Below are 26,104 nucleotides of genomic sequence, written 5' to 3' on the forward strand. Positions count from 1 at the left end.
GACAAGTTCATTAGAGTTACCAGCCTCAGAAATCGGCAATTGCAGCCGAAATAAATGCTTCACTGAGTTCAAGTAAAAGACATATCAACATCAACTGTTCAGAGGGGACTTCGTGAATCAGGACTTCATGGTTGAATTGTTGCAAAGAAACCACTACTAGAAGAAGAGACTTGTTTGGGTCAAGAAACACGAGCCATATGGACATTAGACAAGTGGAAATCTGTCCTTTGGTCTGATGAGTCCAAATTTTAGTTTTTGTTCCATCCGCCGTATCTTTGTGAGGCGCAGAGTAGATGAACGGATGATCTCCACATGTGTGGTTCCCACCGTGAAGCATGGAGGAGGAGGTGTGATGGTGCTTTGCTGGTGACACAGTCAGTAATTTATTTAGAATTCAAGGCACACTTAACCAGCATGGCTACCACAGCATTCTGCAGTGATACGCCATCCCATCTTAGTGAGACTATCATTTGTTTTTAAACAGGACAATGAACCAAAACACACCTCCAGGCTGTGTAAGGCCTATTTGAGTGCTGCATAAATGACCTGGCCTCCACAAATCACCCGACCTCAACCCAAATGAGATGGTTTGGGATGAGTTGGACAGCAGAGGGAAGGAAAAGCAGCCAACAAGTGCTCAGCATATGTGCAAAATCCTTCAAGATTGTTGGAAAAGCATTCCAAGTGACTACCTCATGAAGCTGGTTAAGAGAATGCCAAGAGTGTGCAAAGCTGTCATCAAGGCAAAGGGTGGTTACTTTGAAGAATCTCAAATATAACAAATATTTTGATTTGCTTAACACTTTTTTTGTTACTACATGATTCCATATGTGTTATTTCATATTTTTGATGCCTTCACTAATATTCTACAATGTAGAAAATAGTAAAAATAAAGAAAAACCCTGGAATGAGTAGGTGTCCAAACTTTTGACTGGTACTGGATATACACTACATGACCAAATGTTTGTGGACACCTGCTCGTCAAACATCTCATTCCAAAATCATGGGCATTAATATGGAGTTGGTCCCTCCCATGATGTTGGGCAATTAGGCCTGGCTCGCAGTCGGCGTTCCAATTAATCCCAAAGGTGTTTGATGGGGTTGAGGTCAGGGCTCTGTGGAGGCCAGTCAAGTTCATCCACACCGATCTCAACAAACCATTTCTGTATGGACCTTGCTTTGGGCACGGGGGCATTGTCATGCTAAAACAGGAAAAGGCCTTCCCCAAACTGTTGCCACAAAGTTGGATGCCCAGAATATCATTGTATGCTGTAGCGTTAATATTTCCCTTCACTGGAACTAAGGGGCCTGGCCGGAACCATTAAAAACAGCCCCAGAACATTATTCCTCCTCCACCAAACTTTACAGTTGGCACTATGCATTAGGGCAGGAAGCGTTCTCCAGGCATCCGCCAAATCCAGATTCTTCCGTCAGACTGCCAGATGGTAAAGCGTGATTCATCACTCACTGCATCAGAGTCCAATGGAGGCAAGCTTTACACCACTCCAGCCGACGCTTGGCATTGCGTATGGTGACCTTAGACTTATGTGTGGCTGCCCGGCCATGGAAACCCATTTCATGAAGCTCCAGACGAACAGTTATTGTGCTGACGTTGCTTCCAGAGGCAGTTTGGAACTCTGTAGTGAGTGTTGCAACCGAGGACAGATGATTTTTACGCGTTACGCTCTTCATCACTCTGCAGTCCCGTTCTGTGAGCTTGTGTGGCCCACCACTTCGTGGCTGAGCCATTGTTGCTCCTAGACGTTTCCACTTCACAATAACAGCATTAGTTGACCAGGGGCAGCTCCAGCAGGGCAGATATTTTACGAACTGACTTGTTGGAAAGGAGGCATCCTATGAAGGTGCCACATTGAAAGTCTATCAGCTCTTCAGTAAGACCATTCTACTGACAATGTTTGTCTATGGAGATTGCATGGCTGTGTGCTCGATTTTATACACCTGTCAACAGCGGGTGTGGCTGAAATAGCCAAATCCACGAATTTGAAGGGGTGTCCACATACATTTGTATATATAGGTTATATATATTTGTATTCCGGACTCTTGTATTGTTAGGTATACTGCACTGTTGGAGCTAGAAACATAAGTATTTTGTTGCACCTGCGATATCTACTAAATATGTGTTCGCAACCAATAACATTTGATTTGGATTTTTCATCAGTGTCATTGGCTCAATACACCGAAACTGGTGAGTCTTGCCATAGAAGAGGTTAGCAAAATATCAGTTACCTTATCTTGTTAGGGAACAAATTAGCCAGCCCTTTGCTAACACTACTATACATTCCTAACAGTAGCATTAACTCATGTTAAGTTGGCACATTTAGGATAGACATCACTGTTTAGTGATTTTTTGTGCTTTTTATTGAGAAATTGTTCAATAGTTTTCTTTGTGAAAGAGAAGCTTGATGAGGTGAGATGCCACACTGTCCTCAGTCACAAAATCCAAGAAGGTAAATTGATTGTTTAAGTTAAGAAAATTGACATTATATTACTTTATATTATTTTTTATTTTATGTTATATTCATATTATCAAGAAACATCCAATATTGGTACAAGGCATATTTGCCAATAACTTTCACTTACTCCATATGTATACTTTGTAATTTAACTATGGGTAGGCAGGCCTATTTGCATGGACATAAAGATACTAACATAGGAGTTCATGCTTTGCCCTCTTCACCCAGGGAAATTGTCACATATTGCTTGATACTTGGAAACCATATTTTATGATCTCTCTCACAGTTCTCCTTTACTGTTGCACGGATGGACGTGGCCAGTGCTGACCAAGCCATGCACGCTGCAGCAGAGTGGACTGGCTGAGACCATGGAGAGAAGTAGAAACATGGTAGGCAGGTGGGGGAAGGGGTAATGGTTTCCTCACCACCCTTCATGATACATCATTTTGAAATCCCTCTCTACCCAACTCATTCATGCGGCCTTAACCCTTGGCTCATTTCCAGCTCACGTTAGAGATCAATCTGAGGGGCAAGGAGAACCTGGCGATGATGCCATATAATGTAATACACATTCTTAATCTTAACTACAGATACTCTATTACTCAAGAATGAATTCTAAAGTTGGTATATCTCAAAGCACTGGGAGTAAAGAAGTCTCAAAATACACATCTAGCTTCTGTTTCCCTTTGAGCCCTTGACCATGATGCCCAAATTCCAAAGTAAAGAGAACAATTAGCAGTGACATCAAAGCAGACAGGCTAAGACACTGTAGGTATCACATGCATGCACAATAATTGTAATCTTCCAGTAACGTTATTCCTAAAGAATGTCAACTTCATGAATATATCTGACCGAAAGCAACATTTTAAAAGCTTTCAGACATCCACCCTACCTACTACACACGTCAACACACCCAATGAGGAAAGGTGAGGCAGCCACCCCACCCGATATGAAATGTGATGACTATAAATGGGTCCGGTATAACTATCCACCAGCAAATATCAGAGGAATGTACTGGGTGTTGAAATCAGTGTAGTTGGCGAAACGTACCGGAAACCGTGAGTGACATCCCAGGTAGGCGACATATCTCCGCTGAAATCGTTAAACATGGGCTGAATATAGTTGCACGCGTCTATAACTGAAAATGAGAGGCTTTTGCATTCGTTATCGCGTAACCTCATGTTGCTACTTGCTTATATTGCTAGTTTGTCTTTGTGCTGCAGATACGCCGTCTCCTCCACTGAGTAGCCCATTGGAATGCTAGGACGTATTTTAGAAACATATATTTTGGGTTTAATTTCTCATGCTGTCAGTCTGCACACCATGCTGGTAAAACAAAGTCACAGCTGTCCCAACTATAATGAGGTGGCTATCCCATAGAGTCTTTCGGCTACGTCTAAATAAGAATAAAATAATCTCCCTCTGACTCGAGATGACTTGATCTCCCTCTGACTCGAGACGACTTGTCCGCCTGGTCAACTGACTGCGCAGCCTGGAGCACACATGCACAAAAGAGACGCATCCGAGTGTCAAATCTATGCATTTGAAAATGCAGAAAATACAGTCAACGAGCGGGGTCGTTTTAATATACTATTTCAACTAATTGAGAAATTTGTTTAATCTCTATAAAACCAACATATTCATGCTAAAACTCCGGGCATCCCACTCGCCCAAAGAGCTGGCGAGATGTAGTATGATAATCGGCAAGGACGACACTATTGCCTCTCAGGTGATCAGCCTGTCAAAGACAGACTACACATGATCAAAATGGAACCAAATTCACCCTTGATTTTTGAAGCGAGAATGATGCGATAGCACCCAGCACAATAGCCTACAATGCAAGCATTTCCAATATCTAGAACGAAACGACTGACACGAGAATATCCTTTGCCCTATCAAATACTTACATCGTCCATCCGCACTTGCACGATATATACATTATGTGCCGACTGTCACATAATGAAGCCAACATCAATCAACAGCCAAATATCGCGGAATAAACATTCCAAACTCCAATGACTATATTATTTAATCATTCCATAGACCACGAGGTACTGTCCATGACGTATTTTACTGATAAATAACATGACTGAAGAAACGATGTAATGATATAACGTTGGACTGTATTGCATAGACTAATATTGATTGTATGAGGAATATATTACACTTTAACTATTTCCTAAGCTAATTTTCTTATGAAAAGTCTTTCAGAACTAACGGAGGGTAGGGCAACAATTTACACGTAACTTGTAGTTGGCTACTGTAACGTGCACCATACACAATAAGGAAAACAAAATGTAACTCATGTTCAAAATACCACGAACAATTTTGAGATCCCTGCGCAGCAAAGTCTCCGCAAAGCCAGTATTGGTCTGCATTACACAGTGCTAAGCATGTTTAGACAGGCTACTGTATTTATCTCCGGCCGTGCGACACAAAATGTTGATTTGACTCTTTCATCAGCCCTTACCGAACCGCTTCTGTGTTCAAAGACATGCAAGAGTCCGACCCGAACCGAGTCTTCTCGTCCCTGATACTGAATAATTCGAAAGGTAATTAGCAAGCAAGATAACGATGTCAAATGGCACAAACAATTACAAACCCGTTCGTCCAGGGTATAAATTAACAGTATATATCACGGCTCCAGCGAGAATCAAGTCTTCCGTTCTTGTCGGTTGCTGTTCACTAATCTCGACGGTTTTCGGTTCTGAAAGTCGGGGGTGTTCGTCAAGACAGTCCGTACAGTATCTCGGTCTACGGTCTGGTGGGAGAGAGGGGCAAGAAGGTGGACTGATAGTCTGGGACTTGTAGTGTTTGGCTATCCACGCCCAAACGATACATAGCACGCAGTGGGAGGAGTAAGGACTGCAGGTACCAGCATGCAACGCAGTACACCAGCCGCTCAAGGGGAAAGGGGGATCGCAACGGTGCGCTAAACTGAAAAAGCTTACCGAATTAACAAAGTGAAAATGGACATTTTCATCATAAAGACACCGAGTTATATTGAATGAATGCACGAATAACAATAATATATAATCCAATAAATGGAAGTACCCCTACGGATGATGGTTGTATTTATGGACTAAAGCAGGCCAACCAAAAAGAGTGAGAGGTATTAGTTCTAGAGCAGCGAATTAACACGAGGGACCAAGATCTTGGCTGGTCTGTGAACAGAAAATACTCAAATTTCATTATGTAGTTATGTTATGGAGTCTAGAGCTGGGCGATATAGACAACAATCCATATCGCAATAAATTGCCTCAATAGATGCAATAACAATAAATAGAAAGATAAGTGTATAACATTAATGTGCACCTCCTTTAAAAAAAAGTATCCTTTAAACTACAATTACTATTTTGATGGTTTTAGCCATCAATTACTTGTCCCATTAACAATCACCCATATTAGCAAACCTATTTCATTCTAACTTCACATTTCTCTAGTATAGGCTACATGTTGTAATGAATGATATCAGCAAAATGCCTGCGATAGGTGTTTGGTATTGGTCTGTTTCGATCATTTTCGGTTTATCTTCCCAGCTCTAATTATGTACCCATCATTATCATATTAAATTACAGTAGGCTTTATGGGTTTGATGTATGGCCAATAGGCATAGCCTTGCTGGTTGTGGCAGAAATTAATTTGGACAGACTTTCCTAAACAGTATGAAACATTACATTTTCACAAAAATAATTAAGATTGATATGACCACATTATATTCTCACCCCTTGAGGTCAAGTTATACATACCCTGCTTACACTACTTGACAGTACATATTGCCCCAATGCCTCTCTTTCACCCTGTCTCCTGAGTGGCACAGTGGTCTAAGGCACTGCATCTCAGTGCAAGAGGGGTCACTACAGTCCCTGGTTTGAATCCAGGCTGTATCACATCTGGCTGTGATTGGGAGTCCCATAGGGCGGCACGCAATTGGCCCAGTGTTGTCCAAGTTTGGCCGGGGTAGGCGTCATTGTAAATAAGAATTTGTTCTTAACTGACTTGCCTAGTTAAATAAAGTTTACACACTCTTGACAACCAGGCCTCTAATCAACGTGTACCTCAAACATCTTAACACTGACCTCCATCATTGCTCTTAATTCAACACCGTTTGCCCTATTCCAGACATCTTCAATTTCAATCCCCTCCCCAATCACAATCATAATTTACTGATATTCAGAAATCATTTCCCTTGTCTGACGACTCAAACTGAATTATTCTGCTGCTCTGTGTTCGCTACATACTCAAGTCTGAGACTGCCATCGTTGAAGTCGTTTGTGGTGACAATAAAATAACAATAACGAGGCTATATACAAGGAGTACCGGGACCAAGTCAGTGTACTGAGGTACGAGGTAGTTGGGGTGATTGATTGAGGTAATACAGTATGTACATGTTGGTTTGGTGATTGATTGATTGAAGTACTATGTACATGTAGGTAGGGGTAAAAAGCAGAAAGTCTGAGTAGCCATTTGTTTAACTGTTCAGCAGTCTTATGGCTTTGTGATAGAAGCTGTTCAGGAGCTTTTTGGTCCCAGACTTGGGGCTCCGGTACCGCTTGCCGTGCGGTATATTTGACAATATTTAGGGCCTTCCCTGGACACCGCCTGGTATAGAGGTCCTGGATGACTGGGAAAACGGACCCAGTGATGCAATAGGCTGTACGCAGGACCCTCTGTGGCGCCTTGCAGTCGGATGCCGAGTAGTTGCCATAGCAAGCGGTGATGCAGCCAGTCAAGATGCTTTCAATTGTGCATCTGCATAACTTTTTGAGGATCTGAGGGCCCATACCAAATCTTTTCAGCCTCCTGAGGGGGAAGAGGCATTGTCGTGCCCTCTGTGTTTGGACATGTTGGTGTGTTTGGACCCTGATAGGTCCTTAGTGATGTGGACACAGAGGAACTTGAAGCTCTTGACTGTCTCCACTACAGCCCCGTCGATGTGAATGGGAGCGTGCTAGGCCCTCTGTGTGTTTTTGCCTACTCTCACCACCTGGGGGTGACCCGTCAGAAAGTCCATCATCCAACTGCAGAGCGAGGTGTTTAATCCCAGGGTCCTTAGCTTAGTAATGAGCTTGGAGGGCACAATGGTGTTGAACGCTGAGCTGTAGCGAATGAACAGCATTCTTACGTAGATTTTTACTTTTGTCCAGATGGGAAAAGGCAGTGTGGAGTGCAATAGAGATTGAGGATCTGTTGGGGCGGTATGCAAATTGGAGTGGGTCCAGGGTGTCTGGGATGAAGGTGTTGATGTGAGCCATGACCAGCCTTTCAAAGAATTTTATGGCTACAGATTCAATTGCTACGGGCGATAGTCATTTAGACAGGTTACCTCGGCGCTCTTGGGCGCATCGACTATGGTGGTCTGCTTGAAACATATGGGTATTAGGGTCAAGGAGAGGTTGAAAATGTCAGTGAAGACACTTGCCAGCGCAAGTCCTTTTAACCCGTCTGGCCCTTCGGCCTTGTGAATGTTAACCTGTTTAAAGGTCTTACTCATATCGGCTACGAAGAGCGTGGTCACATAGTCATCCAGAACAGCTGGTGCTCTCATGCATGGCTCAGTGTTGCATGCCTCGAAGCAAGCATAGAAGGCATTTAGCTCATCTGGTAGGCATGCGTCACTGGGCAGCTCGCAGCTGGGTTTGCCTTTGTAATCCGTAATAGTTTGCAAGTCTTGCCACATCCGACGAGCGTCAGAGCCGGTGTAATAGGATTTGATCCTAGTCCTGTATTGACACTTTGCCTGTTTGATGGTTCATTGGAGGACGTAGCAGAATTTCTTGTAAGTTTTCGGATTTCTGTCCCGCTCCTTGAAAGCGGCATCTCCAGCCTTTAGCTCAGTTTGGATGTTGCCTGTAATCCATGGCTTTTGGTTTGGGTACCGTCACTGTGGGGACTATGTTGTCGATGAAGCCGTTGACTGATGTGGTAAACTCCTCAATGCCATTGGATGAATCCCGGAACATATTCCAATCTGTGCTAGCAAAACAGTCCTGTAGCTTAGAGTCCACTTCAGCGGATCACTTCGGTATTGAGCACATCACTAGTACTTCCAGTTTGAGTATTTGTTTGTAAGCAGTAATTAAGAGGATGTAGTTATGGTCAGATTTGCCAAATGGAGGGCAAGGGAGGGCTTTGCATGCGTCTCTGTGTGTAGAGTAGAGGTGATCTAGAGTTTTTTTCGCCTCTAGTTGCACAGGAGACATGCTGGTAGAAATGTCAGTTTTCCTGCATTAAAATCCCTGGGCCATTAGGGAGCTTCTAATCTGGCTGAGCATTTTCTTGTTTGCTTATGGCCTCATACAGCTCGTTGAGTGCGGTCTTAGGGCCAGCATTGGTCTGTGGTGGTAAATAGACCACTACGAAAAATATAAATGAAAACTCTCTTGGTAAATAATGTGGTCTACTGTTTATAATGAGAGGTATTCTAACTCAGGCAAGCAGAACCTCGAGACTTTAAATTAGAGATTGCGCACCAACTGTTGTTGACAACACACACCCCCTCCCCTCACCTTACCAAATGCAGCTGTTCTGATCTGCCGATGTACAGAAAGAACAGCTAGATTTATGTTTTCCATGTCCTTGTGAAACATAGGATATTACAGTTATTCAGATCCCTTTGATATGATAGTCTTGAACGGAGCTCATCCTGTTTATTTTCCAGTGATTGCACGTTCACCAATAGAATGGAGCGTAAGGGTGACTTATCCATTCACCGTCGCATTCTTGTTAGGTATCCCGCAAGCTGGCCCCTATAGCGGCCCCTCCTCCTCCTCAGAGTGACAGGAATTTGGGCCTGGTCTGGGATGAGCATCATGTCCTTTACCTCTGATTCGATGAAATTGCATTCCTCATCCAAAATTAGGTTAGTAATCACTGTTTTGATGTCCAGAAGCTATTTTCAATCATATGAAACGGTAAGATCAGCACAAAAAAAACACACAAAATAGCACGATTGGTCAGGAGCCCGTAAAATGGTGGCCATCCCCTTCGGCGCCATTCTGTAGTTCAAAGCCAATGACACATTTTCAAAACGCCGCTTTATCCATGTGTGTTCTGGCTCTAGCCCAACCCATCGGTTTCTGGGACCAATCAGAACGGTTAGAATGTGTTTCTTTGGCCAAAGCAAGGAGTTTGGGTAGCCAGGCAACCATTTCCCCACCTCACACTAGAGAAAGACCGATACAGATTTTTTTGTGCTGATGCCAATAACGATTTTTGGGGGTCAAGGAGGTCGATTACCGTTATTTTAGGCCAATATTCAATATCAATACATGTGAATTTTTAAAATTTAAATCAAACAATACATTTGACTTTGGTAAAAACAATCTAATTACATTACAACATAATGGTAATACTTTTATTTGAATGGTAGATCTATTGATAAACTGTGTAAATTAAGATGGCCTAGGTCTATTCACAATACAGGTGAAAGCATATTCATTAGAAGTGTGTGCATGCATTGAGTTTATTGAGCTTGTTTTGGCTGATCAGTGGAGTCTATTGTGCTAGATGATTAACAATCTGTTGGAGCTAGGAACACAAGTATTTCGCTACACCCGCAATAACATCTGTTAAAATATGCCTTCCATTTGGGACTGATGTTAGCTTACTGATCAACAACATTTGCATAGAAGGGAAAGGGGGATACCTAGTCAGATGTACAACTGAATGCATTCAACTGAAATGTGTCTTCCCCTCTGAATCAGAGAGGTGTGGGGGCTGCCTTAATCGACACGCCCGGGGAACAGTGGGTTAACTTCCTTGCTCAGAGGCAGAATGACAGATTTTTACCTTGTCAGCTTGGGGATTCAATCCAGCAACCTTTTGGTTATTGGCCCAACGCTCCTACCCGCCAGGCTACCTGCCGCCCCAATGTGTCACTCCTGCATGTCACGCCTGTATGGAAGGACATCATATACTGTAGGCACTGCTGACCCATACAAATGGGTCCAACTTAAGGTCATGATTTGTGATCACGGATGCATTTTCCGTGATCTGGGAAAAGTTTTTTTTTCCAACTGTCAGGACGCATCTCTAAACAACTCAGATGTCAGGACAAAAATTGAAACAACTCAATTGGCTAGTTCAGCTATCTGTTAAGAAACAGGTTTTAACTTGATCCTACTGCTACGATTAGATAGAACAAGGCTGTAACTCCATTCCCTTCATATCTCTCTCCATTGCTTATATCACTTGGTGCTGTTTATTGCTACTATGAGAACTAGCTCAATGGCGACGACATTTGCTACCAAGCCATACATTTGCATAATATTTAACAAGGAGAGCGAGGGCAGGCAAAAAGATGAAACAATGTTGCATGTTCTTTCTAAATGACTCAAATCTGCCCGTAGTTTGAGAGGTGAGAATGCACACACGTGCACTGATCTACAGCTTTCTTGGACCATAAACATGCAGGAAGATTCTTAGGTAGCTAAACCTATTGCCAACCTTTATTTAGGCAGTTTAAAACAATTCCTTCTTTCTCTATTACGACAATCATCTAATCCGACTATCAATTGTCAATTGACGGGTACAATTGCGGCTGCACACTAGCACACCAGTAAATAGCTAACGTTGCACCCCAAGTCAGATGGCTCGTTGCCAAAAACTTTGCATGTTCAAAATGATAACCAGCTGTTAGCTCATATCTGATATTTTAGCACCACGTTTATCTAGCCAGCTAGCTAGCGTAGTAGATAATACAGCTAGATAGCTAACACCACAGATGAAAGGATTACTTATCATAATCTTTCTAACAGGTCACATAGCTACATGCTTAGCTAGCTTGCTTATTGCATGCATGTCCAGGCACGTTGACACAAGCCTTATTATTAGTGAATGAACTAAACTAATATTTTCAACAGGAGTTAGATTTTTGTCACCGTGTTAATTTATCAATTTCTTAATACTGCACCTTTCTGTTAGAGAATGAGCTAGCTTGCTGCTGATTTTCCCAGCTAGATATTCCTCTGCATTGTACAGTGCTCGTGGCTCAGGTAGTGAGTGGCGGCTGGCATAGCAGCAGGGCTGATAGACTGGAAAAGGCCAATACGGCCCGATATATTGGCTCGGACGATTATCAGTCATTCTCTACCTCGCACCCCACATCTGTCTCCCCTATATCACTTGGTACTGTTTTCTGTATGGTTATTTTAACTGGGCTCTCTCAAATTGACCTTCGCTGTCCTCCCAACTCCTCCACCTCTCTTCCTGCTCAAACTCATTCATATAGTTCATACACCTCTCATTCCCCTCTTGCATGGTAATTCATTTCTTCATCTTCTTATCATTGTGCAGACAGTTTTATCTGTTAGAACATTCTGATTAAAATCAATTTCTGAGGATGAATGGTTCAAATGTATTTATACTGCTTCATGACTGAAACCTCAGGGCAAATTCCAAATATAAATGGTGAACTCGACCTGCACGTCCTTACCTTTCTTTACATCTCATCTAATTTTCCCAGTTGTCTCATTAATGTGTGGAGCCAATGAAAACTATGCATTAGATATACAGTGCGTTCGGAAGGTATTCAGACCCCTTGTCTTTTTCAACATTTTGTTACGTTCCAGCATTATTCTAAAATGTATTTAATAGTTTTTCCCCCTCATCTATCTACACACAATACTCCACAATGACAAAGCAAAAACAGGTTTTTAGAAATGTTTGCAAATTTATATATAAAAACCCCCGGAAATATGACATTTACATAAGTATTAAGACCCTTTAATCAGTACTTTGTTGAAACACCTTTGGCAGCACTACAGCCTCGAGTCTTCTTGGGTATGACACTACAAGCTTGGCGCACACCTGTATTTGGGGAGTTTCTCCCATTCCTCTCTGCAGATCCTCTCAAGCTCTGTCAGGTTGGATGGGGAGCGTCGCTGCACAGCTATTTTCAAGTCTCTTCAGAGATGTCCGATCGGGTTCAAGTCCGGGCTCTGGCTAGGCCACTCAAGGACAGCCCTGGAGCCACTATTGCGTTGTCTTGGCTGTGTGCTTAGGGGTGTTGTCCTTTTTGAAGGTGAACCTTTGCCCAAGTCTGACGTGATGCTTGGCAATCAGGCGAAAGAGTTAATCTTGGTTTCATCAGACCAGAGAATATTGTTTCTCATGGTGCATTTTGGCAAACTCCAAGCAGGCTATCATGCGCCTTTTACTGATGAGTGGCTTCCAACTGGCCACTCTACCATAAAGGCCTGATTGGTGGAGTGCTGCAGAGATGGTTGTCCTTTTGGAAGATTTTCCAATCCCCACAGAGGAACTCTAGAGCTCTGTTAGAGTAACCATCGGGTTCTCTGTCACCCCCCTGACCAAGGCCCTTCTCCCCCGATTGCTCAGTTTGGCCGGGCGGCCAGCTCTAGGAAGAGTCTTGGTGGTTCCTAACTTCTTCCATTTAAGAATGATGGAGGCCACTGTGTTCTTCGTGACCTTCAATACTGCAGAAATGTTTTGGTACCCTTCCCCAGATTTGTGCCTCGACACAATCCTGTTTCGTAGCTCTACGGACAATTCCTTCGACCTCATGGCATGATGTTTGCTCTTACATGCACTGTCAACTGTGGGACCTTTCTATAGACAGGTGTGTGCCTTTCCAAATCATGTCCAATCAATTGAATTTACCACAGGTGGACTACAATGAAGTTGTAGAAACATCTCAAGGATGATCAATGCAAATAGGTTGTACCTGAGCTCTATTTCAAGTTCATAGCAAAGGGTCTGAATACTTATGTAAATAAGGTATCTGTTTTTAAAAATTGTATTGTGTGTAGATTGATGAAAAATGTTGTTTTAATCAATTTTAGGATACGGCTGTAATGTAACAAAATGTGGAAAAAGTCCAGGGGTCTGAATACTTTCCGAAGGCACTGTAGACCTATGTTTAAGTTTTTGACATCACTCAAGAGTACTGATGTAAGATAAGGGTCATTTAAGAGATTCAGTATATTTCATCATTTGAAACGCATGACAACCTGGCCCTTTCATTGAGGCACAATAGGGCAATAGGCGTACACAGCAAAAAACGTATTATTTCCACAATCCGATAGAATGGTTGCTGATGTTGGGTCATTTTTTGGGGGTTATTTCCTGCTTGTTGGGTTGTTTTAGCAGTAACTCAACAGGTTGGGTACAAGTTAATTAATCTTATGACAGGCATTTGTAATCAAAGCCCAACAGTCGGATACCGGGGGACTGCAACTCTCTGCAAAACTCATTGCCACTGGACAGAAACAAACAGGTAAGGTAACCTTTATTTATAGTTATTTAAATGAGCTAATTGTTTAGCTAGATAACATACCTCAATCCACTACCTCAATCGTTATTTAAAATAATTCTGGTGACTTTACAGCAATTGCTAGCTAGCTAGCTAGCTAGCTAGCTTCTAGCATAAGCTAGCTAACGTCTAGGTTGAAGATAACAAAGGTTATGATTCCATATGGAAGCTTTTTGAAAAATAAACAAATTTATGAGACCAGCGGCGTTGCTAACTACTAGTGCCGTTGCTAACTACTAGTGCCGTTGCTAACTACTTGTGCCGTTGCTAACTACCAGCGCTGTTGCTATGACCAGCGCCGTTGCAAACTAGCATAGCTGGTCCCATTGTTTCAAAGAGTTATGCAATATTAAAATCATCTTGTCTTAACCTTTGTCATCTTAGGCTAATGTTAAAAGAAAGTATTCACACCCCTGACTTTTACCACATTTTGTTGTGTTACAGCCTGAATTTAAAATGGATTCAATTTATATTTTTTTGTCACTGGCCTACACACAATACCCCATAATGTCAAAGTGGAATTATGTTTTACGAAAGTTTTACGAATGAATGAAAATTGAAAAGCCGAAAGTATTCAACCCATTTGCTATGGCATGTCTAAATAAGTTCAGGAGTAGAAATGTGCTTAACAAGTCACATGAATTGCATTGACTCACTCTGTGTGCAATAATGATTTTGATAAATGATTTTTGAATGACTACATCATCTCTGTATCCCAAACATATAATTATCTGTAAGGTCCCTCAGTCAAGCAGTGAATTTCAAACACAGATTAAACCCCGACTAGGGAGGTTTTCCAATGCCTCGCAAAGAAGGGCAAAAATGTAAAAAAGCAGACATTGAATATCCATTTGAGCATGGTGAAGTTATCACTACAAAGATACAGGTGTCCTTCTTAACTCAGTTAATTGACAGAGTGAAAAGAAGGAAGCCTGTACATGATACAAATATTCCAAAACATGCATCCTGTTTCCAACAAGGCACTAAAGTAATACTGAAAAGAAAATTGTCCTGAACAGAAGGCCATCATTGTAAATAAGCATTTGTTCTTAACTTCTCTAGGGTAGGGGCCAGCATTTGGAATTTTGGATGAAAAGCGTCCCCAAATTAAACTGCCTACTACTCAGGCCCAGAAGATAGGATATCCAAAACCGTTAAAATAGTGTCTGTGAGTATAACAGAACTGATTTGGCAGAATAAAACCTTAGAAAATATCCATTCAGGAAGTAGGATTTTTTGTTGTTGTTGTAGTTTTCTATTCAATGCCATTACAGTGTCCATTGAGTTAGGACTCAAATTGCAGTTCCTATGCATTCCACTAGATGTCAACAGTCTTTAGAAATAGTTTCAGGCTTGTATTCTGAAAAATGAGGGAGTAAGAGCAGTCTGAATGAGTGGACCCTGCCATGTCACAGAGCTTATTCATGCACGCGACCGAGAGAGTGCCTTTCTTGTTTACCTTTTATACTGACAACGTTATTGTCTGGTTGAAATATTATCGATTATTTAGGCTGAAAACAACCTGAGGATTGAATATAAACATCGTTTGACATGTTTCTATGAACTTTACGGATACAATATTGATTTTTTTGTCTGCCTGTTGTGACTGCGTTTGAGCCTTCTGATTACTGAAGAAAACGCGGGAACAAAACGCAGGTTTTTGGATATGAAGAGACTTTATTGAACAAAATGAACATTTATTGTATAAATGAATGTTTTCTGAGTGCAACCATATGAAGATCATCAAAGGTAAGTGATTCATTTTATCTCTGTTTCTGACTTGTGTAACTCTTCTACTTGGCTGGTTATTGTTTGTAATGATTTGTCTAATGGGCGATGTTCTCAAATAATCGTAAGGTATGCTTTCGCCGTAAAGCATTTTTGAAATCTGACACCGTGGTTGGATTCACAATAAGTTAATCTTTAAACCTATGTAAAGTTGTTTTTTTTCTGAATTTTTATAATGAGTATTTCTGTATTAACCTAGAGAGGTTAACTGACTTGCCTAGTTAAATAAAGGTTAAATACATGTTTGAGGCAAATCTAATACAACATGGTGGCTGTATCATGTTATGGGTATGCTTGTACTTGTCAAAGAATGGGGAGTTTTCAGGATAAAACATTTACGGAATGGAGCTAAGCACAGGCAAAATCCTATAGTTCAGAATCCTGATTCAGTCTGCTTCCCAACAGACACTGGGAGATGAATTCACCTTTCAGCAAGACAATAACCTAAAAAAAGGCAAACATCTACAATGGAGTTGCTTACCAAGAAGACAGTGAATGCTCAGAGTGGCCGAGTTACATATTTGACTTAAATCTGCTTGAAAATCTATGGCAAGATTTGAAAATGGTAGTCTATCAATGATCAACAACCATTTAGACAGAGCCTGAAGAATTTTGAAAAGAATAATGACAAAATATTGTACAATCCAGGTGCGCAAAGCTCTTAGAGAATTACTCAGAAAGACTCACAGCTGTAATCTCTGCAAAAGGTGATTCTAACATGTATTTATGCAGGGGTGTGAATACTTGTGTAAATGATTCATTTCTATATTTCATATTCATTAAATATATATTTTTAAATAATATTATGTTTTCACTTTGTCATTATAGGGTATCGTGTGTAGATGGGTGAGAAAAAAAATATTTAATCGATTTTGAATTCAGGCAGTACCACAACAAAATGTGGAATAAGTCAAGGGGTATGAATACTTTGTGAAGGCACTGTATTTCTTCAGTTTAAGACATTGTTTCAAATAAATATATACAGTTGAAGTCGGAAGTTTACATGCACTTAGGTTGGAGTCATTAAAACTAGTTTTTCAACCACTCCACAAAATTCTTGCTAACAAACTATAGTTTTGGCAATTGGGTTAGGACATCTACTTTGCGCATGACACATGTAATTTCACAGATTATTTAACTTATAAATCACTGGATCACAATTCCAGTGGGTCAGAAGTTTACATTAGTTGACTGTGCCTTTAAACAGCTTGTAAAATTCCAGAAAATTACAGTGGGACTGTTTGAGGTTGTGGACAGGTGTCTTTTATACTGATAACAAGTTCAAACAGGTGCCATTAATACAGGTAACGAGTGGAGGACAGAGGAGCCTCTTAAAGAAGAAGTTACAGGTCTGTGAGAGCCAGAAATCTTGCTTGTTTGTAGGTGACCAAATACTTATTTTCCACCATAATTTGCAAATAAATTCATAACAAATCCTACATTGTGATTTTCTGGATTTTTTCTCTCATTTTGTCTGTCATAGTTGAAGTGTACCTATGATGAAAATTACAGGCCTCTAATCTTTTTAAGTGGGAGAACTTGCACAATTGGTGGCTGACTAAATACTTTTTTGCCCCACTGTATGTCATGGCTTTAGAAGCTTCTGGTAGGCTAATTGACATCATTTAAGTCAATTGGAGGTGTGCCTGTGGATCTATTTCAAGGCTTACCTTCAAACTCAGTAACTCTTTGCTTGACATAATGGGAAAATCAAAAGAAATCAGCCAAGACCTCAGACAAATATGGTAGAAAAATCTGATTCATCCTTAGGAGCAATTTCCAAATGCCTGAAGGTACCATGTTCATCTCTACAAACAATAGTACGCAAGTAATAACACCATGGGACCACGCAGCCGTCATACTGCTCAGGAAGGAGACGCATTCTGTCTCCTAGAGATGAACATACTTTGGTACGAAAAGTGCAAATCAATCCTAGAACAACAGTAAAGGACCTTGTGAAGATGCTGGAGGAAACAGGTACAAAAGTCTCTATATCCACAGTAAAACGAGTCCTATATCGACAAAACCTGAAAGGCCGATCAGCAAGGAAGAAGCTACTGCTCCAAAACCGCCATAAAAAAGACAGACTACGGTTTGCAACTGCACATGGGGACAAAGATCATACCTTTTGGAGAAATGTCCTCTGGTCTGATGAAAAGAAAATAGAACTGTTTGGCCATAATGACCATCGTTATGTTTGGAGGAAAAAGGGGAAGGCTTGCAAGCCGAAGAACCCCATCCCAACCGTGAAGCACGGGGGTGGCAGCATCATGTTGTGGGGGTGCTTTGCTGCAGGAGGGACTTGTGTACTTCACAAAATAGATGGCATCATGAGGTAGGAAAATTATGTGGATATATTGACGCAACATCTCAAGACATCAGTCGGGAAGTTAAAGCTTGGTCGCAAATGGGTCTTCCAAATGGACAATAACCCCAAGCATACCTCCAAAGTTGTGGCAAAATGGCTTAGGGACAACAAAGTCAAGGTACTGGAGTGGCCCTCACAAAGCCCTGACCTCAATGTTATAGACAATTTGTGGGCAGAACTGAAAACGCGTGTGTGAGCAAGGAGGCCTAGAAACCTGACTCAGTTACATCAGCTCTGTCAGGAGGAATGGGCCAAAATTCCCCCAACTTATTGTGGGAAGCTTGTGGAAGGCTACCCAAAACTTTTGACCCATGTTAAACAATTTAAAGGCAATGCTACCAAATACTAATTGAGTGTATGTAAACTTCTGACCCACTGGGAATGTGATGAAAGAAATGAAAGCTGAAATAATGGTCATGGTCATACAGAATGGATGGGGAAATGATTCACCCCTCATTTTTTTTATTTGACCTTTATTTAACTAGGCAAGTCAGTTAAGAACAAACTCTTATTTTCAATGGCAGCCTATGAACAGTGGGTTAGTTAACCATGTTTGTTCTTAACTGACTTGCCTGTTCAGGGGCAGAACGACAGATTTGTACCTTGTCAGCTCGGGAATTTGAACTTGCAACCTTCCGGTTACTAGTCCAACGCTTTAACCACTAGGCTACCCTGCCGCCCCAATAATAATAATAATACAACATGTAAGTATACAAGCTGTGGTCTTCCCAGGGGGGTCCGGGGCCATGCCCCCCGGGAGATTACATTTTTGTTGAATGACTGTGAGAAGGACATTCTACTCCAAAATGCATGAACATTTTATTATGTTCAGTTTCATTAATTATCTCTTGATCTCAATTACATCACCAGAGAATTCTATATTAAACCCAAATATAATTTAACTAGTGTAACGTTACTGCATCTTTGCTAACAATTATTACATAAATCTATTAATAGTGTTATCTCATAGCGATATTTAGAGGACGCAACATTGCATCGGTCCCATTATGGTGTTTGTGAGAGAATGGGCAGTGCCATTGAGGCCATCTCCATTTTGAAGTAGTACATTTTTCTTCACCTACTACTTCTATGAGTTGGTAAACAAACTGAAAGGCTGCACACTGCCACCTGAAGTGTGTTGTTTGAACGGGTATAAAGACAAGGTTGACAATTTACTGCCACCTGCGGTTATGGAATGTTTGCTCACAAGTATAATTCATTGTCTGAGCACTCCCGATGAACTGGATGGAATTATGTGATCCTTCCTTAACCCATAGGAAGTCCCACCCAGTTGACAGTTGGTTTTTTTGCAGTGAGGGCAACAATTTAGCAGCAGTGATGCGCCAATGCTAAATTAATATAGGGGAAACACTGCTTGCTGGACCTTTTGAAATGTAGTGTATTTGTCTTTTTCTAACTTTTATTTTACATCCCATGTGTTAAGGAATGGGAGTGGGGTATTGATGGGTAGGGGTTTAAAGTGTAAAGCTATTAAATACAACTATTAAATATTAATAATCACATTGACATGGTATGAAAACCTTTTATTAGCAGGAAATAAAAATGATTTATGCTTGTCAATGCATTGTATTATCCATTACTTTCATCATTCAGTATCTAAATATTGTATTGTTGCTTAAATTAATGACAATAGTATACAAATAGGGAGAAAATAAATACAAATAAGAATATAGATGGGTTATTATGAAACCAGCTATAGGGTTAGAGTTAACCCAAATGTTGGTTGATTAGATAACCCATTGCATTATGTAAAAAATTATCGATTCAATGCATTGGTTAAAATAACCAATAATACAATTCATGAATTACCCTCATTATGTATGTCCAATTGTGTGCACAAATTTGTTTATATCCCTGTTAGTGAGCATTTCTCCTTTGCCAAGATAATCTATCCACCTGACAGGTGTGGCATATCAAGAAGCTGATTAAAAAGCTGGATCATTACACAGGTGTACCTTGTGCTGGGGCCAACAAAAGGCCACTAAAATGTCTCTACCATAAGTTGTTTTAGAGAATTTGGCAGTACGTCCAACCGGCTTCACAACCGCAGACCACATGTAACCATGCCAGCCCAGGACCTCCACATCCGGCTTCTTCACCTGCGGGATAGTCTGAGACCAGCCACCCAGACAGCTGATGAGTATTTTTGTCTGTAATAAAGCCCATTTGTGGGGGAAAAGTAATTCTGATTGGCTGGGTCTGGCTCCCAAGTGGGTGTGCCATGCTCTCCCAGGCCCGCCCCTGCCCAGTCATGTGAAATCCATAGATTAGGGCCTAATGAATTTATTTCAATTGACTGATTTCCTTATATGAACTGTAACTCAGTAAAATCGTTGAAATTGTTGCATTTATATTTTATTTCAGTATATATCTGTATAGCAGACACAGTAGCCATCAGACATTTTTTTTAAATGCATGTCGGTGTCATAACATGCCACCAACATATCTCTATCTCTCTTTCTTTATATATACAGTACCAGTCAAAAGCTTGGACACACTTACTCATTCAAGGGTTTTTCTTAATTTTTACTATTTGTAGAATAATAGTGAAGACATCAAAACTATTAAATAACACATGGAATCATGTAGTACCCAAATATATTTTAGAATTTAGATTCTTCAAAGTAGCCGCCCTTTGCCTTGATGACAGCTTTGCACACTCTTGGCATTCTCTCAACCAGCTTCATCTGGAATGCTTTTCCAACATACTTGAAGGAGTTCCCACATACGATGAGCACTTGTTGGGTGCTTTTCCTTCACTCTGCGGTCCAACTCATCCCAAACTATCTCAATTGGGTTGAGGTCAGTGATTGTGAAGGCCAAATCATCTGATGCAGCACTCTAACACTCTCCTACTTCGTCAAATAGGCCTTACACAGCCTGGAGGTGTGTTTTGGGTCATTATACTGTTGAAACAAATGAAAGTCCCACTAAGCACAAACCAGACGCTGCAGAATGTTGTGGTAGCCATTAGAGGTCGACCGATTAATCGGAATGGCCGATTAATTGGGGCCGATTTCAAGTTTTCATAACAATCGAAAATCGGTATTTTTGGGCTCCAATTAGACAATTTTTAAAATTGTATTATTATTATTTCTTTATACCTTTATTTAACTAGGCAAGTCAGTTAAGACCACATTCTTATTTTCAATGACAGCCTAGGAACGGTGGGTTAACTGCCTTGTTCAGGGGCAGAACGACAGATGTTCACCTTGTCAGCTCGGGGGAACCAATCTTGCAACCTTACAGTTAACTAGTCCAACGCAATAACGACCTACCTCTCTCTCGTTGCACTCCACAAGGAGACTGCCTGTTACGCGAATGCAGTAAGCCAAGGTAAGTTGCTAGCTAGCATTAAACTTATCTCATAAAAAACAATCAATCATAATCACTAGTTAACTACACATGGTTGATGATATTACTAGATATCATCTAGCGTGTCCTACATGGCATATAATCTGACCGAGCATACAAGCATCTAAGTATCTGACTGAGCGGTGGTAGGCAGAAGCAGGCACGTAAACATTCATTCAAACAGCACTTTTGTGCATTTTGCCAGCAGCTCTTCATTATGCGTCAAGCATTGCGCTGTTTATGACTTTAAGCCTATCAACTCCCGAGATGAGGCTGGTGTAACCGAAGTGAAATGGCTAGCTAGTTAGTGCACGCTAATAGAGTTTCAAACGTCACTCGCTCTGAGCCTTCTAGTAGTTGTTCCCCTTGCTCTGCATGGGTAACGCTGCTTCGATGGTGGCTGTTGTCGTTGTGTTGCTGGTTCGAGCCCAGGGAGGTGTGAGGAGAGGGACAGAAGCTATACTGTTACACTGGCAATACTAAAGTGCCTATAAGAACATCCAATAGTCAAAGGTTAATGAAATACAAATGGTATAGAGGGAAATAGTCTTATAATAACTACAACCTAAAACTTCTTACATGGGAATATTGAAGACTCATGTTAAAAGGAACCACCAGCTTTCATATGTTCTCATGTTCTGAGCAAGGAACTGAAACGTTAGCTTTCTTACATAGCACATATTGCACTTTTACTTCTCCAACACTTTGTTTTTGCATTATTTAAACCAAATTGAACATGTGTCATTATTTACTTGAGGCAAAATTGATTTTATTGATGTATTATATTAAGTTAAAATAAATGTTAATTCAGTATTGTTGTAATTGTCATTATCACAAATAAAAATAAAACTATCGGCTGATTAATCGGTATCGGCTTTTTTGCTCCTCCAATAATCGGTATCGGCGTTGAAAAATCATAATCGATCGACCTCTAGTAGCCATGCTGGTTAAGTGTGCCTTGCATTCTAAATAAATCACAACAGTGTCACCAGCAAAGCACCCCCACACCCTCCATGCTTCACGGTGGGAACCATACATGCGGAGATCATCTGTTCACCTACTCTGCGTCTCACAAAGATACGGCGGTTGGAACCAAAAATCTCAAATTTGGACTCATCAGACCAAAGGACAGATTTCCTGCGGTCTAATGTCCATTGCTCATGTTTCTTGGCCAAAGCAAGTCTCTTATTCTTATTTGTGTCTTCAGTAGTGTTTTGTTCTTCTTCAGCAATTCGACCATGAAGGCCTGATTCACGCAGTCTCCTCTGATCAGTTGATATTGAGATGTGTCTGTTACTTGAACTCTGTGAAGCATTTATTTGGGCTGCAATTTCTGAGGAAATTCCACAAATGAATTTTTAACAAGGCAGACCAGTTAATTAAAATGCATCCCATGTGACTACCTCATGAAGCTGGTTGAGAGAATGTCAAGAGTGTGCAAAGCAATCTTCAAGGCAAAGGGCTACTTCGAAGAATTTCAAATATAACATATATTTTGATTTGTTTAACACTTTTTGTTTACTACATGATTCCATATGTGTTATTTGATCGTTTTGATGCCTTCACTATTATTCTAGAATGTAGAAAATAGTAAAAATAAAGAAAAACCCTGGAATGAGTAGGTGTGTCCAAACTTTTGATAGTTACTGTATATATTTATTAAATTGTTAATATCATACAGTGGACTCCTAAGCCTATAGGCCTATGCATACAATGCCCTGATACAAATGAACCATGAGGTGGACAATTATTGTTTTAGGAAAGTAGCCTAAAACCCAATAGCAAAAATAGGTTTAGCATATGCTACACATCGAAACACAAGTAATAGTGTTTTTGTAATTTGTTAAAGGCTGTTTTTAAGGATACGTAAATGTGGCTCATTTGGCCAATATCCCTCATATATTGATGGCACTGGTTGCGCCAGGTTGGATCTGAATGCATATGGATGTCCGGTAAATTAAAATCTTCCCGGTCATGTTGTCCGGTGCAACATTTTTCAAAAGGTAACTCTGAAATGGCATATTGTTTTTATGAAGATTTCCGAAAATCTGTCGCCAATTGGATGAAAACGTAGCTAGTGCGCTAGTCCAATGTCACTTTGATTATGCTTGTACATCATGGTTCACAAGCAGCCCCAAACATCTAAAGAATAAGCTACCAGCCAAACAGGCTTTTCCCTCATACTCATCTGGAGGTTGAGCATTTTTTCGGCTCTATCTATGTAATTGTATATGTAAAAAATATTGACCACAATGGAAATAAGTCCCCGACTGCATCGTGCATCCCGGTCACTTTTTAAATCTTTGTGTAAATATATGTATTTTTAAAAACCGCCGAATATAATATATAAATCCAAACTATGCAGCGGCCAATTGATGAATGGAAAGAGACATCTGTTACAAAACACCAAAACTTCAATGACATTCAGATATTGTTAAGCCAAGCCTTCTACATTGGGTAAGCCTACAAGGTAGGGAGGGATGTTCAGTGGGGCAAAAAAGTATTTAGTTAGCCACCAATTGTGCAAGTTCTCTCACTTAAAAAGATGAGAGAGGCCTGTAATTTTCATCATAGGTACACTTCAACTATGACGGACAAAATGAGAAAAAGAAATCCAGAAAATCACGTTGTAGGATTTTTTAAATGAATTTATTTGCAAATTATGGTGGAAAATAAGTATTTAGTCAATAACAAAAGTTTCTCAATACTTTGTTATATACCCTTTGTTGGCAATGACAGAGGTCAAACGTTTTCTGTAAGTCTTCACGAGGTTTTCACACACTGTTGCTGGTATTTTGGCCCATTCCTCCATGCAGATCTCCTCTAGAGCAGTGATGTTTTGGGGCTGTTGCTGGGCGACACGGACTTTCAACTCCCTCCAAAGATTTTTTATGGGGTTGAGATCTGGAGATTGGCTAGGCCACTCCAGGACCTTGAAATGCTTCTTACGAAGTCACTCCTTCGTTGCCCGGGCGGTGTGTTTGGGATCATTGTCATGCTGAAAGACCAGCCACGTTTCATCTTCAATGCCCTTGCTGATGGAAGAAGGTTTTCACTCAAAATCTCACGATACATGGCCCCATTCATTCTTTCCTTTACACGAATCAGTCGTCCTGGTCCCTTTGCAGAAAAACAGCCCCAAAGCATGATGTTTCCACCACCATGCTTCACAGTAGGTATGGTGTTCTTTGGATGCAACTCAGCATTCTTTGTCCTCCAAACACGACCAGTTGAGTTTTTACCAAAAAGTTATATTTTGGTTTCATCTGACCATATGACATTCTCCCAATCTTATTCTGGATCATCCAAATGCTCTCTAGCAAACTTCAGACGGGCCTGGACATGTACTGGCTTAAGCAGGGGGACACGTCTGACACTGCAGGATTTGAGTCCTTGGCGGCGTAGTGTGTTACTGATGGTAGGCTTTGTTACTTTGGTCCCAGCTCTCTGCAGGTCATTCACTAGGTCCCCCCGTGTGGTTCTGGGATTTTTGCTCACCGTTCTTGTGATCATTTTGACCCCACGGGGTGAGATCTTGCGTGGAGCCCCAGATCGAGGGAGATTATCAGTGGTCTTGTATGTCTTCCATTTCCTAATAATTGCTCTCACAGTTGATTTCTTCAAACCAAGCTGCTTACCTATGGCAGATTCAGTCTTCCCAGCCTGGTGCAGGTCTAAAATGTTGTTTCTGGTGTCCTTTGACAGCTCTTTGGTCTTGGCTATAGTGGAGTTTGGAGTGTGACTGTTTGAGGTTGTGGACAGGTCTCTTTTATACTGATAACAAGTTCAAACAGGTGCCATTAATACAGGTAACGAGTGGAGGACAGAGAAGCCTCTTAAAGAAGAAGTTACAGGTCTGTGAGAGCCAGGAATCTTGCTTGTTTGTAGGTGACCAAATACTTATTTTCCACCATAATTTGCAAATAAATTCATTAAAAATCCTACAATGTGATTTTCTGAAATTCTTTCTGAAATTTTGTCTGTCATAGTTGAAGTGTACATATGATGAAAATTACAGGCCTCTCAATTTTTTTTTAAGTGGGAGAACTTGCACAATTGGTGGCTGACTAAATATTTTTTTGCCCCACTCTATGTTCTGTTTGTCGAAATGTACATAGTTTATTTATTGTGGTGCTGAAAACGCAAACCATGATATTGAAGTGCCCGAAGTTGATATGCTTTGTTATTGGTTGTGTGGTGCATTGGCACAGAAACCTGTCGCTGGAATATTCTTTGCATATATTTTATATAATTATAAATATGGCATAATGTAAAAAAAATCTGCTTCCCCATAGCTGATCATTGTATGCAGCTGGCTCTGATTGTAGTGTAAAGAAACAGGCAGGGAGAGTGAGCTCGTCTATGGTGGTCAGCGAACCCCTAACCTTCTGGCTCGTAGCCCTGCTTGGCATCGACCGGGCCACAAAAGCATGCTAAAGTGGCAAAGTTGATATCCACCTATATAAACAAAGGGTCGCTACAGTTATTCTTATTTGTGGTCTTAAACATTATTTTGAGTTACTTCTGAGGAGGGAGGGCGTTCAATTTATTTGACTGTACAAGGGGAAGGTCATGTGAAAACATTTGTAACGTTGGGGAAGGGAAGTGCATTTTTTTTGAAGACACCTCAAGTTGGACCAGCCCCTCCCCCTGGTAAATTTCGATCTGTCCCCTACTGAATGTGAGATTAATCCATTTTTGAAAAATATGCATTATGTGTTCAGAAATTCGACCTTTATCTCATATAATATTAAATACTATTGGCACCATGTGATGTATGAATGCCTTTTTATTGAGTGATTATCATGATGAACAATATATGTG

General features: G+C 40.8%; 1 protein-coding gene across 2 annotated transcripts in view; it reads right to left on the reverse strand.

The window, feature by feature from the left end:
• The window catches only part of bcorl1 (BCL6 corepressor-like 1), a 41,699-nt gene that overhangs the window by 13,311 nt on the left and 2,284 nt on the right, over positions 1–26,104 (reverse strand). Inside the window, exon 1 of one of the 2 annotated variants that reach the window (XM_065019660.1) lies at positions 4,945–5,164. The exons of the other annotated variant lie outside the window; for it this stretch is intronic. Coding sequence (XP_064875732.1) covers positions 4,945–4,970 — 26 coding nt within the window. The 5' untranslated portion in view covers positions 4,971–5,164. Of the gene's footprint in view, positions 1–4,944; positions 5,165–26,104 lie in introns of those variants that run through there. 2 annotated transcript variants of the gene reach the window in all.

Source organism: Oncorhynchus nerka, linkage group LG6 (genome assembly GCF_034236695.1).
Source record: "Oncorhynchus nerka isolate Pitt River linkage group LG6, Oner_Uvic_2.0, whole genome shotgun sequence".
NCBI lineage: Eukaryota > Metazoa > Chordata > Actinopteri > Salmoniformes > Salmonidae > Oncorhynchus > Oncorhynchus nerka.